Source organism: Falco peregrinus, chromosome 19, assembly GCF_023634155.1.
Source record: "Falco peregrinus isolate bFalPer1 chromosome 19, bFalPer1.pri, whole genome shotgun sequence".
Classification (NCBI taxonomy): Eukaryota; Metazoa; Chordata; class Aves; order Falconiformes; family Falconidae; genus Falco; species Falco peregrinus.
In genome coordinates this window covers 5,780,453-5,798,080 of record NC_073740.1, presented here as the reverse complement: position 1 = coordinate 5,798,080, position 17,628 = coordinate 5,780,453, and the positions used below count along the sequence as shown (strand labels likewise).

At 45.3% G+C, this 17,628-nt stretch overlaps 1 protein-coding gene across 11 annotated transcripts in view; it reads right to left on the bottom strand.

Moving 5' to 3' along the window:
• Positions 1 to 583: 583 nt before the first annotated feature.
• The window catches only part of POGZ (pogo transposable element derived with ZNF domain), a 37,299-nt gene continuing 20,254 nt past the window's right edge, over positions 584 to 17,628 (bottom strand). For 7 of the 11 annotated variants that reach the window (XM_027796521.2, XM_055792028.1, XM_005244295.4 and 4 more), the window contains 16 exons: positions 14,880 to 15,055; positions 14,030 to 14,138; positions 12,788 to 13,081; positions 11,813 to 12,010; positions 10,971 to 11,080; positions 10,223 to 10,557; positions 9,335 to 9,489; positions 8,695 to 8,795; positions 7,680 to 7,826; positions 6,611 to 6,745; positions 5,936 to 6,108; positions 5,229 to 5,369; positions 4,694 to 4,753; positions 4,234 to 4,346; positions 3,642 to 3,666; positions 584 to 3,501 (listed from right to left, as the gene is read on the bottom strand). In XM_027796521.2, coding sequence (XP_027652322.1) covers positions 1,929 to 3,501; positions 3,642 to 3,666; positions 4,234 to 4,346; positions 4,694 to 4,753; positions 5,229 to 5,369; positions 5,936 to 6,108; positions 6,611 to 6,745; positions 7,680 to 7,826; positions 8,695 to 8,795; positions 9,335 to 9,489; positions 10,223 to 10,557; positions 10,971 to 11,080; positions 11,813 to 12,010; positions 12,788 to 13,081; positions 14,030 to 14,138; positions 14,880 to 15,055 — 3,845 coding nt within the window. In that variant the 3' untranslated portion in view covers positions 584 to 1,928. Of the gene's footprint in view, positions 3,502 to 3,641; positions 3,667 to 4,233; positions 4,347 to 4,693; positions 4,754 to 5,228; positions 5,370 to 5,935; positions 6,109 to 6,610; positions 6,746 to 7,679; positions 7,827 to 8,694; positions 8,796 to 9,334; positions 9,490 to 10,222; positions 10,558 to 10,970; positions 11,081 to 11,812; positions 12,011 to 12,787; positions 13,082 to 14,029; positions 14,139 to 14,879; positions 15,056 to 15,396; positions 17,591 to 17,628 lie in introns of those variants that run through there. The other 4 variants (XM_055792032.1, XM_013304793.3, XM_027796520.2 and 1 more) reach the window with 4 other exon arrangements.

The following is a 17,628-nucleotide window of genomic DNA, read 5'->3' as shown; positions in this document are numbered from 1 at the left end:
GCCCTCCCCGCTTCCATCCCACTGCTCTGCCCGCTGGGAGCAGACACACAAACACGAGGGCTGCGGCGATCGCCCCACAGCTCCCGGCAGGGTGCTGTGCTGCCGTTACGTGCACCTCAGAGAGGGCCAAGTTGGGTATTTCTTCGCTTTACATGAAATAAATTAATAAATAATATCGAGTGGTATTTGCTACTACCCAAGATAAACAACAGCAAAAATATTTATTCAGGAGAGGATTTTATTAATGATTTTTCAGACTTTTATTTAAAAAAAAAAAAAAGAAAATCTCACTGGGGAAGAGTAGGCTGTTCCACTGAACCTACTGAAGTTCAAGGGCAGGCAGGGGTGGCAGAAATGCAGTCGGACAGAACTCTGCCTTGAGTGTTAATGCCATGTAAACACATTTAATTACTGTCCCATCTCTGGGACTCTTCAGGACATGCGACACGACTCTGCGTCTTCCCCCCGCGAAGGGCGCGGAGCAGGACCCCAGCCTGCAGAGGAATCTGCGACGCATGGCAATATTAAGCATTATGATATCACAAGAGTTAAATAGTTTGTAATAAAAACACATGTTTATAAATCCATTTCCCTGGTTTTATTAAATGTTCCACTTATGTACATTTTAAAGATGAACCATTTACAGGTCTGCACATGCTGCCTCCTGCTTTCCTTGGGTAATAGGGAAGGTTCACAAAACCTCTATGGAAACAGAAAGGTGCAGGTGCTTCTGAATTCTGTATGTCAAAATGCTTTCCGTTTATACCATAATACATACAATTAAAAAACCCTCAAACATGCAAATTGTAGAAAAATTTAAGCTGGCAGTGAAAAATAAAAACAAAGGTCTTCTTTTTTTTTTTTTTTTGTGCACATCACAGTTTGTTTCATTAAACCAGATTTCTAATTCTAAGGAACGTAGTGTCTGATGCCACTGGTTAAAGCAGGTTTATCAACTACTGGTAGTTAAAAGGTCAACGTTTAATGGTCCGTACAGTTTTAACTCCCATCTACTGTACAGGAAGATCAAGACAGACTTGACTTTCCTCTTCCACCATGTACCCTCTGTCAGTAATTCTTTGGAGCAAGGTGGGTGCCAGGTGGTTTCCCGGGTGGAGGAGAGGAACCACTGCACCGTGTCAGAAAGTCACCGGGAAAGCGAGAGGTTTGGGTCGGCACTGTCCCTGACTCCCTGACCCCGGATCGCAGTCCAACCCCAGTTCAAAGTGTCGTGGCTCCCAAGAAGCGGCGCTGGCACTGAACAGGCAAAATGCTTTTGCTTGTGTTTTTACCCTGCGTCCAAATTCACAAGCAAAATAATTACTCTTCTTAGAAAAAAAAAAAAAAAACAAACAAAAAACAAACCAATACCCCCCCCCAAACCAAAAAAAACCCCACCCAACCCAACCCAAAACAAAAAACGAAACCAAACCCAAATCTTAATGGCCAATTATAGAAGGTTCACACATTAGAGCAGTAATTCATACCTAAATTTTCCACAGAAACCTAAATCTCTGGGTCAAGTGTTAAAAAAAAAGAAAAAAAAAAAAACCTGTGTTAAGACAACCAAAGAGATTTATATACTGGTTCATTAGCTACATATTTTTTTTTCCTTTCTTTAGAAATGGTCACATTGACAATGTATAATTCAAAACATTTCTGCACAATAAAAACAGAAAACTATGATACAAGTGAGGTAAAGAAAACGCAAAAATATTCACCCACAATATATTTTCAGAAAATACCAACACAGTGATTTTTCTTTTAAAAAAGCACAAAACTTATAAATGAACAGCATAAATGGCTATTTATCTGAGTGATCGCCTACGAATTTCCTAAACCCACAAATCCACAGGGAAGTGTAATGGTCTCATCCAACATTTATTTAAAAAATAACCCTTTCAGGATCACGATTCACAGAGCAGTGCTCAGATTTCCATCAGATCCAAATCAGCATCTTCAAAGCCATAAAATGATTCAGTCTCGCTTTCGCCTTCGAAGAGCTGATGGAGGATTTCTGGGTCTGCAGATTCCTCGGCCTGGGTCCGATCCTGGACCTCGGCTGCCGCCGCCTCCTGCTGCTCCTCGTTCAGCTTCAGCTGCTCCTCCAGAGAGGCAATCAGCTCCTCCTGCATGTCGGCGTTGCGCGTGGGCGAGTTGGCCGTGCCGTCCGGCCCGGGCAGCACGCTGGCCACCAGGAAGGACTGCTGCACAAGTTCAGGAGAGTCACTAATGACCTCCAGGACCTCTGCCAGCCAGCACAAAACCAGCTGGAGAAGAATGTCCGAGTCGCACGTGGAGTCCGCCATTTCCTTGGCTTGCTCTTTCCACTTTTTATGCAAGAAATTTTTCACAGTCCTTTTTATACAAACATCCAGAGGTTGGATTTTGGAGCTGCAGCCGGCAGGGACAACAGCCGGCAGAGTGCTGGAGGCACTCAGCAAGGAAAGTACTTCCTCGGATAGGTGCGTTCGGTGACAGTCCAGCACGAGCATGCCCTTGCTGTTCTGGCACTCCGTGTGCTTCTGCCACACTCTGGACGACCACAACTCCATGACTTCATCGTCGCTGTATCCGTTCTCCTTTGCTTCCAACATGATAGATTCCGGCACGTTGGCGGGCTGCTGTACGTGACCCCGGTAGAAGACCAGCGTTGGGAGAACGCTCCCGTCAGCAAGGATCGTAAGGACAACGTCGCACCAGGGCTCCCCAGTTCCCACCGTCTGCAAGGCGTTCTCCTTCCGATCGTCGCTGCTCAGCACCTCCATGTCGAGGAAGAGAGAGATTTCGTCGATGGCCGCGATCATGGAGAGGGGCAGGTCTTGAGTGTGGATCTGCCGCTGCACGAACTCGATGAAGCAGCTGGCGTTGTCCTCTACATCTTTGGGGAGAGGGTGGGCCACGGCCCTCCGCGTGTGCATGCTGAGGTTGTGCCGCAGCATGAACCTCACCGCCCACTCGTAGGAGATCTTGAAGCCGCCCTCGAGGGATCGGCCAATCTTGGTGGCCTTCTGGAAGAGAGTCTCCTCGTTCACAGGCAGCTGCTGCTCTCTCTGCGTGAGGACCCACTCCGCTAGCTTCTCTTCAGCCTCTAGGCTGAGGTACTTGCCCTCTGACAGGGATGCCAAGTTCTCTTCTTGGAAAGCTTGAAACCTTCGTAGCCAGCGCTTGATCCGCCTCTGAGGATTTCGGAAGTGCTCCGCAGCCTGTTCCGTGTTGCAGCACAAAGCGAACAGTACAACTCGCAGCTTTTTTACTGACAGCTGCTCCTTTTTGCTTGCAGGCTCAGGCTCTTTTGTTGGCTGCTCATCTTCTTGAGCATCAATATTTAAGCACTCCTCTTCCTGGCAGACCAGAGGTCTGTTGTAGGCTGCTGGTGCCAGTTCAGGCTCCAGGTCACCTTTCGCAGGTAGCACGGACTTTGTTTTCACAGTAGCAGCTTTACTTAGGGAATAGGTAGGGCATGTGTTCTTCATGCTTTTGTCCTGGAGCTGAATGTGCCTTGAAGGGAGAGAGCACAGGACCTTCTTAAAACCCAGAAAATAAAGCTGTTGAGGGAAAACAAACGACGGGGGGGGGGGGGGGGGGGGGGAGGGGAGGGAAAAAAAAAAAAAAAGCCCCACCAAACCCAACGGATTTACCTGGAATGTGATATCCAAGTAGGCCCTGTTAAGAAAAACAAAACAATGAAAACATTTGTAGCTTAGCAAACAAACACCAAGTCCGTGCAAGCAAAGAGGGTCTCAGGGAGGAGGACCAGCCTCCTGCTGCTGTTACTCCCAAGCATCCCAGGATGCGGCAGGAACAGCCAACACTGATCCAGCCAATCAAACCCCAGCAGCAGCCAAGACCAGAGCGCTCAGGCAGGCAGAGCAGCCGCACCAGCAGCCGTTCCGCCACCCCCGTTGGCAGGGACAGGAGGAGCCGGGTCAGGAAAGCCAGGCTTCGGCCGGACCCCTGCAGGCGATGCCCACCCAGCTTCCCAAGCTGCGGTAACTCACAACAAAGGGCAGAGGCGGCACTGCTGGGCGCTGCACACGGCCCAGCACCAGCAGCTGCTTAAGGCCCACCCGGTGTCACCGAGGTACACTGATGTCTGGGAGGAACAGAGGAACCCACCGGTGCTCAGCTGATGCTAAACACAGGTGTGTTTGACCTGGAGTCTATGAACTGATATTATTTTGCCCCACGTTATTTTTTTTGCAACTTTTCTGCTCCTTTTCGAATTCTTACCTCGGAAAATAACGTTACTAAACTCGTGTGATGGATTGAAGACCAGATGTTTGGCCATTGCATCACCCTCAGATGTTACAAAGAGACAAGAGGAACAGGACAGCTTTACACCACTGGAAAGAAAAAAGGAAAAGGGAAAAAAACACAAAGAAAGAGAGAAGTGAGCTTAGTTTCCGATATGAAAATATGTATATGTACATCCCCTCACTAACAATTAGAAAAGAAAAAGTCACCCTCCAGTACACACAGGCAGTGTCCCCGCCCTGAAACATTTAACTCCCACTGGAAAGCAATGGGAGTCTCAACATATTGCCCTTAATTCAACATATTTTCCTGTGTGGTGAAAAATAAACAGAGCTTCTTCAGAAGCAGATCACGAAAGAACAGAACTGGCAGATCAGAAAAAGAATGTGCATAAGATTCCCAGGTGATTAAAATAAGATGACAAGTTTTCCATTACCAGGCAGTATAGTTTTTAAACAAAGCCAAGTATTTTGGACTCTTCCGGGGAACATGGTTGCTGTAAGACAAAAGAGTTTATTAAACGTCAGAATTATTCTGGGTATTTGAAGAGCTATAAACCCATGCAAAACACAGCACATTTACAAAGACAGACCCAGTCCTGGTTTTAATAACATTTTGCCTGCCTTTTTATAAAGTTTTTGTATTACCAAATTTGAGAATTTCAAAAGAAATCCTAGGAGCACTGAAAACGACCCTTTTCTGCAGCAGCACGCAGGTACACATATCGTCAGCTACGATACTGATACTTTGGAAAGAACCTCAGCTCTTGCACTCAGTTTTCTCACCTCATTTGAGAACCACCACCCATGTCTGTACCAATACAGAAAACGTGTCCAGCCTCCTACAAACCACGACAGCAAACTGGAATTTCCCGACAGCCCTTCCTTACAGTGCAGACAGACAGACACAGAGGTGCTACTGCATTCAGGGAGGAGGAATTTCTACTGCAGCGTTCAAAGAATCACACATACTTGATCATGTGGTTGGCGTAAGCTCTGGAGCAGCAGGTACTGTAACGACACAGCGAACAGTGCACGTAGGTGGGAAAGTGGTTTGGGAAGTCGGGGATTTCGAAGCTGCACTCCAGACAAGTCTGCCTCCCCAAGACGCTCCTGAAGGTAAGAGGGATATTTTCGTTAGCGCCTGAACAGGCAGGTATCTCTGGAGTTATAACAAGCATCAGGACAGAGAAGAAATTAATGACATGTAAACCTTCAGAAGTCTGCAGTCCAACTAGTCTCATCTTTCGCCCTAGCTTCCTAGGGTGCCTCAGTGCCAGGCTAAACATTTTCCACTTGCTGTAGTCAGGAGTACACAATTTAAGAGTGGATAATAACTTAAAAAAATATACATATATACTGAAGACAAGGCAGCAGGACACAGGGTGGGCAGAAAGCCCTTATGCTGATGAAGTTCCATTGTTTCCATACAAGTGCCTAGCTAATTCTGTATTTCAGAGTTTCACCTTAAGGGGCTTTCTTAACAAGACTGAATCCTGGTTTTGTGGGAAGCTAGACTCTCCTGGCATAAAGTTTCCTTGGCAACCGGTAAGACAGAGCTGTCCAGTGCCGAGGATCACGTTACCCATCACCGTGGCATTAAAAAGCTAACTACGTATCCTTTAAAAAAAAAAAAATAAATTTTTTTTTGAATTTTAAATTTAGCAAAACGTTCTGACATTTTTTTGACCGCTCTCTTCTGGACGTTCCTCTGGACAGGCGGGTACAGGAAGATGGGCTGGGGATCGGTAGAAGATGACAGCGGAGTGGTTTCCTGTCCAGTGCCCTGCGGCATGTCATTTGACGATATTGGCACTGTCCGTGGCTGTCCTCTAGATGCCCTGATTGTAACCTGCAGAAAACAGATACACCCATACCTCCTAAAACACAAGGGCAGAAGTGATCTATCCAAATTCAGACTCCTCTGTTTGGAGTAGTCTTTCAGGCTCTTAGCAGAGAATAAACAGGTGCTCCTAGGACACGATTCATCCCACCCAGGGCAGCAGTAGCCTAAAAGAGGACAGACGACTTGAGCCCCAGAAGTGCCTGCTTGTCCCTAATGACTACAGAGGGCGTCCAGACTAGTTCGGATACCTTAGTTAGGAGAGTTTAACCTCTGGCGTGCCACCTTCGCCTCCCTCTCTAACTGTTTCTATGAAGTATCTCATCAACTAAGCACACACAACACGGACAGAGTGCAAGTGTTCTTCTGTCCCAGCAAGTGTGGTTTAAGTGATGCAGGTAATGCAAACATCAGTTTTGCAGCACTTCATAAATACACACCAAAACAGACGCTACGGGTGTTTCCTGAGGAAACAGAGGACAGAGGCCTGCCGTTAACTTGGATTTCTTACCTTGGTTCCAGGTTTCAATCCTTCTAATTGTTTGGGCTTCCGGAAAGTTTTGTGGTGCTGCAGCTTGTGTTCTATTTTATCCTTGGCAAATAGGAACTGGAGTCTACACTTGTTGCAATGATAAACACTCTTCTTCTAAGGCAAATGCAAATGGAATATATTTCATTTTAGAGAAACAGAAGTCACAACATAGCATAGGTTTTTGTTTTAAAAAGAAAAACCTCAACCCCAAATACACTTTTCCCCTCTCTGAAGCTACAGGCAGCCCCGTTCTTCTTTAGCATCTGAAAGTCCCTCCCCACCAAGCCCCGTATCTTGGGTGGCTTGGTTTGGTTTGGTTTGTTAATTAAAATCATCAGGCTCTGCAAAGACACCAGACCTGGAAGCGCCATGGAACGAGTCTTACCCAGCATGTTTAAACCCAAGCAAGGCACACTAGCAGAGCAGTGTGTGGGGCAGCATTCCTTCAAAAGCTGCCTTGCCTCTGCCTCTTTCGGGAGTCAGCAAAGGACTTTGGGGGTAAATCAACTCAGGCACTGGGTGAGAGCGCTGCATTTCTATATTCTGAAAGTACACTTCAGCTACACCCACGTAAAATATGCTGTCAATACAGCCAACATATATGGAAACAGAACACTGAGCTAGGAAAATGACATTCATTTGCGTGCATATAGTATTGTTTATTTATTTATTACCTAGAGACAGAAAAGTTTAAAACCCAAGTGAATATCAGAGAGCCCACTGTTGGCTAATCATCACATAAAGCAAAGACAGTCCAGCAAACCATTTTTTTTTCTTTTTTCTGTTAAGTAATAACAGTCTGTGCCACCCCCAAAGGAGCAATGCCTCTTCAGCGCAATCCCTGTGAAAGGTCCGGAATGACAGCATGCAAACCGCATCTGTTGCGGAGTGAATACAGCATCTACTAAAACCTGCTCTTTCAACCAGTTTTCTTTCTTTTTGATTTTATTCCAAGTGAACGCTCGACTAATCACGTGCTTACTACCTGCTGAATCTCTGTGGGGAGCGAACCCCCTCAAACAGACAGACTACAGCCCTGACATAGTACCTGATGCCTCATGAAGTGCTGCTGGAAAGCGTTGCCGTTCTTAAAGACTTTGAGACAGTAAGGGCAGAGCAGGTGCCGCGTGTCTTCGTGGATCATTCGGAAATGGCTATCCACTTCAGAATAGAGTGAGGAACGATACTGACAGACCTACAGGAGTGGACGGAAACAACTAACAGTGAAAGAACGTAGGAATCTCTCTCACATCCACCACTGCAACACAGAGGTCTTAACAGCAGTGCCCAGATCCTCAAAGATATTATTAGTGGAGTTTAGGAACCAGGTCCTGAAGAACCTGATAGCTTATTCCGACTGTAAGATACCAAATCAAGCAGCATATATTCAGAGTAGTTTGGAGAAACAGATTTGAACTACTTGTATAAAGAGGAAGCAGTGACAACTCAAGCTCCAGATCCAAGAAAGTAAGAAAAAAAAACGTAAAGAGAGAGACAGTCAAGGCAAAGCAGTCGGAATAGATTGAAGAGCAGTTCCTTCAGGGTCTAAGCAAAATGCAGAATTTGGAACAAACGTGTTATGTGAAAACGGATTTACAAGTTCTTCTCTGTCTTTTCTTTTTGGAGGGACAGTGTTAGGACCCCTGGGTGGAGATGACATATTCAGAAAGGGTGCAAGCACAAATCTCCTGTAACAGTGTCAAGAAAAGGTATTGCACAAGCAACATAATTCTCGTTTGCTCCACAGTGACAACTTCTCTTAATGGCACAGCAATTCGCCTGCAGGCCCTGGGACTAAACAAATGTCCATCAAGCTGGTCCAGTGCCAGAGTGCTGGGAACTAGCAGCAAACATTCAGCTACTTGTGCTGCCCTAACAGCCACTGGACTTCTCCAAGTCCACACCTGGAAAAAAAGAAGAAACTATGGGCTCCACAGTGCTGTTCTATGGCCCAAGTCTGTTTTAGACCTCTATGAGCCACACGCTTTGCTGAAAAGTGCTGGATACCCTCTTACTCTTTAGTATGCACTTGTGCAGTCCAGCTCCTAAACCACTTTTAATACCTGACAAACATAGGGCATCTCCCCAGGCTTGTGAGTGTCCTTCATGTGCTGCAGAAACATTGGCTCGCTCTCAAATGCCCATTCGCAAATCTTGCACTTTGCTGCAAAAGAAAGAAAAAGCACATAGAAGCTGGGGGACTAAAAACACCATTACAAGTTGCTTTGGTAACAACTGTCCCTTAAAACAAACCAAACACCTACTCACCCAAAAAAACTAGCTCTGAATTCTCTGAACTGGTTAGACAACAAAATATATTCCAAGAGGTTTCCAAAAAGCAGCAAAAAGTCTCTTAAACAAAACAGTGGGTACAACAAGATGTCCTAACGAGGAAACTTCCAAGTGATTTTAAACCAGATGTCAATCTACTGATAATATTTTATTATGTATATAATATAATTATATGACATTATTATTGAACTAAATCTTTAAAATACTCCTGACAGTAAATTTCCAGAAATGTAACCTAGATGGATTTTTCTGGTGGCCTACAAAATAAACGCACCAAGGGGCAAGGCAGAACGGACACTCCTTTCCCAACAGCTCTGCAGTTAATACAAGACAGAAACCCTCTAAAAACCTAAATGACGACAGCGAAGACAGAAACCCTCTTAAACCTAAACAACAGCAAAATCAACTTACTTGTTGACTCATAGGGACTATGGACATTCTCCAAGTGACACTGTAGCTGGAACGGAGTAAGGAACTGTCTGTAACAATGCTGACAGATGGTGTGGACATCTACCTCTCCATTCTGCTGATCCAGTTCAACGTGGTGCTTCATGTGATTCATAAATCTTAGGGAGGTGAAGAGAAAGCGTGTGAAGAGAAATCCAAACATTTTGCACCTGTAACCCTGAAAACACTGTGAATGCTACACCAGATTTTTTTTTTAAATGCACTAAGATGCTTCTTCTTGCTCTTCCCATCAAAACCCAATGAAGTCTCCTTATATCCACCAGCTTCCCACTCCCCTAACTCCAGGGGAATTTGCAGTACAGAGGCTGTACTACTTGCTTTGGAGCCCTTCTGACCCCAGCCTGGCATTCATCTGACAATGACAAAACATTTCAACTTAGAAGAAAAACCAGTAGTCCAGTTATCACAATAGAACACCACAGTGGCTTGCTCAGAAGAATACACTATTTCATAAAAATATTTTCTCCCTCTGTTAAAAAAGCACTGAATAAAGATGAGAGGAGCAGCTCAAGAACAATTACTTCCTATTATCTACTAAGACTAGTAGAGCAAATGAGACTTCTCATTTTTTTGAGAATTCAAATTCTCAACAAAACCAAAAAGAATACAAATGTGATTATTCTAACCACGCAATCTTCTTGCAACTTTTGCCCTGACTGAACTGTGTGACAACAGGCAAGTCTCTCCCTTTTGTGCTTCAGTTCTGGTCTTAAGCTACAATACGGGAAAGTTGCCGGGCCTGAGAAACCGATGCTTACGACTCGTTTTGCCTCCTGCAGATCAGAGGTAGTCAGAACACTGCAGACTGTTTTTGCGGCACAATTGCCTTACCGTATGTTGTTCTTTAGCCTCTTGGTGCAGTGTGGACACCTGAAGGAAGTTGGGACCTTGGGGAAGTTCAGTAGCTGGCTCACTTTGCCACCATCTCTGCCGTAGTAGAAATCATCTACTAACATGATGAGCTTGCTTTGGGATGAGTCAACTGCGTTTTCACTTGGCTCTGGAGCTTTAGCAGGTGGGGACAGTGCAGGGATAGGAGTAGAAGAGGGTGGTGAAGCAACAGCTGTAGTTTTTTCTGGAGACGGAGGCTTTGCAGACTGAATATTTGGTTCAGATTCTAGAGATTTTCTTTTCTTGAGGAATTCAACCATTTCAGGGCAGCAGTACTAAAAGGAAAAAAGAAAAACAAAAGACAAAACCACCACACACGTTAAACTATCTAGGAAGAACTATAGAGACTATTAAACTGATACAGACTAACCACCATTAAAGGAAAGGGAACTCTTGAGGAGAGAGTAAAGCGGAGTCAATATCTGATTTCCCATTTTGTTTACTGATACGTAAGATTAGAAAATAAAGTCATTTCCTGGCCCCAACAGGACATCAAACAGGTCCCGCCTACTTCCAGCGAGGAATGCTCTAGAAGGTCTTTCAGAGGCCTCTCCTTTGCCTCTCACCTTCTCCTAGCCCTACCCTTCCTTTTCGCAGCAGCCCCTGATCTAGGGAGAAGAACTCTTCCTTGCACTCCGCAATCGCGAGCAATTATCCATTAACCACCCATCCTAGGAAGGTTACTTACACACATATGCCCTCTTAAAGCTTCAGTGACTCGAAACTGAGCGTCACATCTTGGGCAGACCTTCCTGCCACCATCTTGCAAATCAAACGTGGGAATAGGAGAAGAACTGACTGTAACAGGAAAAACACAAAACAAACCAAGAAAAACAGAATCTTTACGCTTCATTTCGAATCTAGGCAACCTTTCTGGCATACTGAAATACTTGAAAGAGCCGTACTTTTAACTGCTAACTAGCCTGGAAGAGGCATGAAAAAGGCAAAAGTATGCAAACTTCTGACAATCTGTGTGACAAAACATACCCCGCAGTACCTAGAGTAAGAATAGGAGTGCCTCAAAATCAGACTTAATAAATAAATGAGCTGAACTCATCTGCCCTTTTTCTTTAATAGCATGCTTTGGTTCTCCATCAGACTCCAATCTCCTCCAGCTGTAGTAAGAAACTCAGAATATACAGATGACATTAAATGTACCTTAAATCAACTTCTCTACTTCTCAAACACCTTAGGAAGGTGATTTTTTGCAAGAAAAGAAGCAAAGATTTTATTCTTTTGTCTCCTTGTGTAGATTATTTCAGGTGTGTGTATCCTCAACATGGCAGAACTCACACCAGTAATTTTGAATGCAAAATAACGTATGCAAAGAAGTAATCACAAACAAAATATAATCACTGGTTAAAAGTGTACGGATAAAGATGAAGAAATTAACAGCAAAGCTCTTCAAGTGTTATCCCTATTAGGAAATCCCAGCAGTTACAGGTTAGCATTTTTTTTTCACGCCAGAAAATAAAACTTCTGCATTCTCAGCAGAACCAACTGAGTGAGGACAGCTGCCACTGCCCGTACCTTTTGATGACGACGACGACTCTGAAACACTAGATCTCTGGGAACCGTGCACAGGGCTGCTGTTGGAAACCACCAGCGGGCCAGGGCTCTGTCCTAACGAAGGAATGGTGTTCAGGGTATTCACTAGTTTAGCAACCTCATTGCTGTTCTCACCGGTCACTCCAGGTCTCTTTACGGTCACAAAGCTTGCGATGCTCACTGCCAAGGGAACGGGTAACACCAGAACACTAGTAAGGAATCAGTAAGATCTGATCCAGTGTGAATCCCACCCCCATCTAGTAGGTCTTGGCTCTTGCTCTTCTACCTTGAGTCTTCACCAAAGGTTACTAAGCCATCAATTATCCTGCCCAGTAATGCGAAGGCTGGCAAGACCGGGAAAGTAAACTTCCCTGCCCTTTCCAGATCACACTCCAAGATACTGAGCCAAGTGCCACAATGAACTAAACAGGACACTGATGGTCACAAAAATCATTTGTATTTCTTTTCTAAATGCAGCTGTATATGATTATGGTCACTTAAAGCTAAAAATAACCTGACTACTTGCTGTGTGAAGTATTTTTTTTTCCCTTTTTAAATTGCTTGTCACTATTCTTGAGCCATCATTTCACTCATGAATTCAGCCAACAAAAAAATAAAAAGGCAATACTGTTAGTTTGTGTTCGTCATCTACTTAACTTCACGTTTCAAACAATACAAGTGATTTACAAATAGTATTTTTCACTTTTGGGGACTTCTAATTGATGGTGTCAGAACATTCTACAAAGCAGAATTTAACTAGTTCTCAAACCAAACCGGACTAGCCTCATTTTCCAGGTAAGAGAGATGAAGTGTGAGTCAGTGGCAGAGGCAAAAAAAAAGCACCCAGGAGTTCCAACTCAACTTCTGCCTTTTAGCTGCTAGGCCATACGTTTGAAGATCAAATTACAGACAGTGTTACAGACTCGAGTCCCCTTGCTTTTCCATGGCAATTCTTACCTAATTTGGGGTTAGTAGCTTGACTGGACTGCCCTGGCTGCTGCACAGTTAACTGTCCCAGTGTTGTTGGCTGCGATGCAGTAGGAGTTGTGGAGGTGCTGGGAGTGGACTTACTTTGCTGTTGTGCCTGGGACTGTGGTACAGTGCTCCTGATGGTAAGCGTGGCCGGAATGACCGTAGTGAAAGTGTTGGTGGTGGGTCGGACCGGCATGGTTGTACCTGGTCTCACCTGGGCCATTTGAGAGAACACCTGAGGAACGCCAACTGCCGGTTTAACAAACTGGGTACCTGGGGCTTCAAAAACAAATGGAAAAACAAGGTAGATTAAGTAATTGAGCTCCCTTCCTTGCACAGTAATAACTGAGGGCAACCTGTTTTCCGACACTGCTGAGCTCCCAAAATTCCCAGCATTTCAGTGGAAGCTTTGACTTCAGCACCTGAATTTCACTTCCCAAGCAGACTAAAACCGAACACGGATGCAGAGAGAGTGAAGACTGTATTTAGATGGAATTTTCCATAAGGCCCCAGTAGCTTACAAGCATAAATCCCACCAAGTTTCACAGGGCTCATAGTCCTGGTCACTAGGCCCAAAGGAACCCCGTGGAAGGCCTCTTACGGCAGGACAAGGGTGATCCTACAGTTGCAGATCAGTTTGTGATACGAGGCTTTGGAGATGTGTTCTGGGGAGAGTGAAAGGTGGCTCATCACTAGCATGGTTGCTTTGTTATAAAGCAGGCACCTGGTGACACAAGAGTTCTTGGTCTTCCTGACGGTGCACGACAGGACCCCGTACCAGAAATAGGTGCTAGAAAAATCATGCCCAGTGTGAGGCTCAGTTCCCAGGGAGTTTCCCAGCACTAACATGGGGAGACTTTGAAAGGAAGGAAGAGGGGAGGGGTGGTCATGGGCTGGGACTTTGGAATTAACTTTGCTGAGGCTTTCTGAAGAGGCTAGATCATATGAAGCTCCAAGAGACAGACATTCCTTTCAGCTGGGAGTCCCCTACTCTGCAAAGTGGTTTGTTACTACCATCAAAGGGCTTACTCTCTGCTGCAAAATGATTACCAGAATTACAGCCACAAATATGGACAAATCTCACCTACTACAGAGCTGAACCCCCCTTCTTCAGAGCTACTAGATAGGCAGGTGAAATACAGGTTTCAAATATAATTTTTTTTTTCTCCAACTCTTGGGACTCTAAAAAGGAACATGACAGTGACTTTAGCTTGTTCCAGTCCTTACCTGGGACGAGGGTGATGGGTCTAACTGTCTGACCTTGCTGTACGTTCAGAACAATTCCAACTTGGTTCATTGTGTTTTGTACAGGCCGGACATTCCTCACGGGAAATCCCTGCGGTCAAACAGTACCGTTACCATACCAGGCAAACCTGAAGCACTTTCAACATGAGCTTTCTACCCCAAAAATCAAATAAACAAACAAAAAAAACCCCACCCCAACACTACTATCATCTATAGATCATTTGAACTGTGAGGCCACACACCCTGGGCCAGCACCTCACCCTACCCTAGCGGTGCTTCCCAATATTCCACACTCTGATATGCAGCCCCTGTTCTCAACCGCTCCTTCCCTAAGCACCTACAGAGATCTCCCAGGTCTCAGCAAACATGCAAAAAAGCCAGCGGACATTTAATAAAAAAATTACCTGCAGGTTCCCCTGGAAAATAAACCGAAGTATTTCAATATTCAGCAACGTCAAAGTCACGCAGCGCAGACAGACCCACCCGCAGCAGGAGCCTGGCCCTACTGGTGAGGCTACCAGTGGGAGCCAGCATGAAGCCCTGTTAGACCTGTGCTAGCTCCACGGGACCTGCTGGGGTGTGGAATGTGGCCAATTTTCTCAAGTGAGATTCAACTGCCAAGTGACTAGGAACACAAGCTATTTCCAAACAAAGCCAGTTCTAGATCTACATAAATTAAAAACCAAAACCCCAACAGATTTCAGCTCAATCCACTGAAGTGCACAAGAAAAACTAAAACAAGCATCTAATTATTTCCTAACAGAGAAGAGTCTTGCAGGGATGAGTGCGCTAGCCCTTCTGTCTCAGCTGCCCTAGCTGCAAGGGCACTCACCTGGGTTGTTATGAAGATGGGCTGGCTGGTCACTGGAGAATTTGTGACGTGATTGGCATTCTGCATGATCTGCACAGGTCGTAATACTGGCTGAGTTACCATTGTGCCCAGACCTGAGGTCGGGTTCTGGGTAAGGATTAGCGGCTGTCCACTTTGCTGAACAAGAGGATTGCCAGCTGGAACGAAAACAGAAACATAGCAAAAGTCACATCTGTCAGGTAAAAAGGCTGCTGCTTCTCACACATGCTCAGCTGGCAATTTTAGTTTTCAGAATTTGAATGAGTTTTCCAGAGCATGTTTTAAAACTAAACCTGCTACAATATCCAACCCTTCTATACATTGTTTGAACATTCACATTTAGGCTAGGATTTTCCAAGCTGCCTAGGAACTAAGCGTGCAAATGCCTTAGCCTTGAGCAACCTCAGAGACTGATTATTCTGGCTCCTACGTGCCCTTTGAACACAACTACAGCAGCTAAAGAAAATATTTTTTCTAGTCTCATTAAGTAAAAATTCACCTGCTGGCAGATACTGGGAAAACCTATGCTGAACCAGTACAACCCCTGGCATAGGAAACGCACCAGAAGTAGAGCAACACTGGAAGTTTCTGAACAACATCGACAACCAGACCACTGGGGACACCGGAGTCTGCCGAGGGCTTCAGTTAACCAGGAGGTCACAAGAATTCTAAAGTAACCTGAAGTTATCTTCAACATCCTTGGATAGAAAAGAGGACTATGGGACTGAACCTTTGAAGAAGCAGACAAACTTCAACAAAAGGAGGAGAAAAAACCCCCACCAGATTCAAAACATCTGGATCACACCAAATTCACGATGCCTGCGTTATAACAGTATCTTACAGCGGTTCAAAGGGCTTATTCTCCTGATTCAAAAGTGAAACACCCTGCTTGAAAAAAAAAATTAAGATGAGGAAAAGACAGTAGTTTTATCTGCTAAAACCAACATCCTTAACATCACCCGATACATGGAATACTCCACACAAGTCCTTTGGTGTGAGAGCATGGTCGCATAATTGCAAACAACTCCGTTACCGCAGCTTAGCGAGACACCACGTCAGCCGAGACCCGCTGTCTGTGCAGGTGCTGGGAGCCAGCTGCATTTGCAAGTAAACCCACTCAGCTTAAAACATCTTCATGAGGTTTTATACTAATGGATTTTACATAGTGCTTGCTTGTTTGACAATAACTTGCACTTCATGCTGCGCACCAGTAACCTGATTCCTTGCAACTGTGCCTAGCTGCCAGGGAGTTCCAAGGCTGGTGCTGCCCACCACTGCACCCAGAGGGATTTCCCCGACGGATTTTCACTGTGTACATCTACTGTGGACCTGGTGCTTCCAGACACAGCTGCCCAGTAACTCTGCCACAAGGTTCTGCCCTCAGGTGCACATCGCCTGGTCAAGTTTTGACCGCAAACTTCCCACAACCACTGCTAGGGTTACCTAATGCCTTCCATTACCTGCAGATGAAAGAGGTATCCTATTGCCTTGTCAACTGCTAACTGTACAGACTGAGGTCTCCCTAATTTTTTTTTTTTTTTTTTTTTTGTGGCAGACTGGAACAAGACTTGTTCAGTCATTAAAGAACAGCAAACTTCGCTTCTTCTGGTGCCTTTGCTTCTTTTAACGTTTTCCTCTGCACAGCTGCCCAAGGGCCTCCCATGATCTCAAACTACCTCCAGGAAAATCCACGTTGATCAGCTCCTGGCCATCTCCATGTGCACCAGCCCAGCAGACACTAGCAGTTGGCTGTGTCCTTCAGTCAAGATCCCATTTGTCCCATGTGCCCTCCCAGTTCCACAAGCTCTTATTGCCAACCAGAGCAGACGTGCAATTATTTGCACAGAACGAGGAAATCCAAACCCAGGAATACTGACCGATCTGTTGTGGCAACCCGGGGGCTGAAGTTGCAGCAAAACACAGATCAGAAGAGTCTTCCACCTACTGCCAATGTTTGTTGGCACTTGAGATGAGGAAGGAATTAGAAGAAGCAGAAGAGAGGATGAAGGAGGAGGCTGTGAAGAAATGTGCTAGTGAAAGATGGGATGAAGCGGTCTACAACCGTGAAGGTACTGGTTTAGAGGACATAGACAAAACCTTTGCTACCAACAAACACTTCTGATGTCGCTCCCCTTCAGAGGCTGGTCTGCTGGAGGGGGGACATAACTCCCTGCTCCCACACAGCGTGTTAGCTCCAGGCTGTGCTGTGGATCAAGCTAAGCAGTAACTGCAAAGGTTGGCTACGGCAGCCTGTGTACACCTTCTGCCAACACCAACTTTAACTTACAGCCAGACACTGTCTTTTCCACAGAAATCTGCCTCACTTTGTGCACAGGATGGCCGATGGTCAGGGAGCAAAGCAAAGCTATGCGGGAAATGAGGCGACATCTGTACATTCCCAACTCTTGTACTGTAAATGATGGAAATACGATGGCAGCATCGAAGAGAGGGATGTTCTGGTATGTAAGGTTATGACTGTCATCTGAAAAAAAGTTACTTTTATCCCATTGTGCAGCTTAGCAAAAAATTTACTTTTTCCATTGGTGATCACTACCTCTTCATCTCCCAAATGCCTATTACAGGTGACGTGTGGCGGGTCGACCTTGGCTGGATGCCTGGTGTCCACCAACCTGCTCTATCACTCCCCCCTCAGCAGGGGGAAGAAAATAAGATGGAAAAAACCTCATTGGTCAAGCTAAAGGCAGTTTAATAAAGCAAAAGCCAATGCACA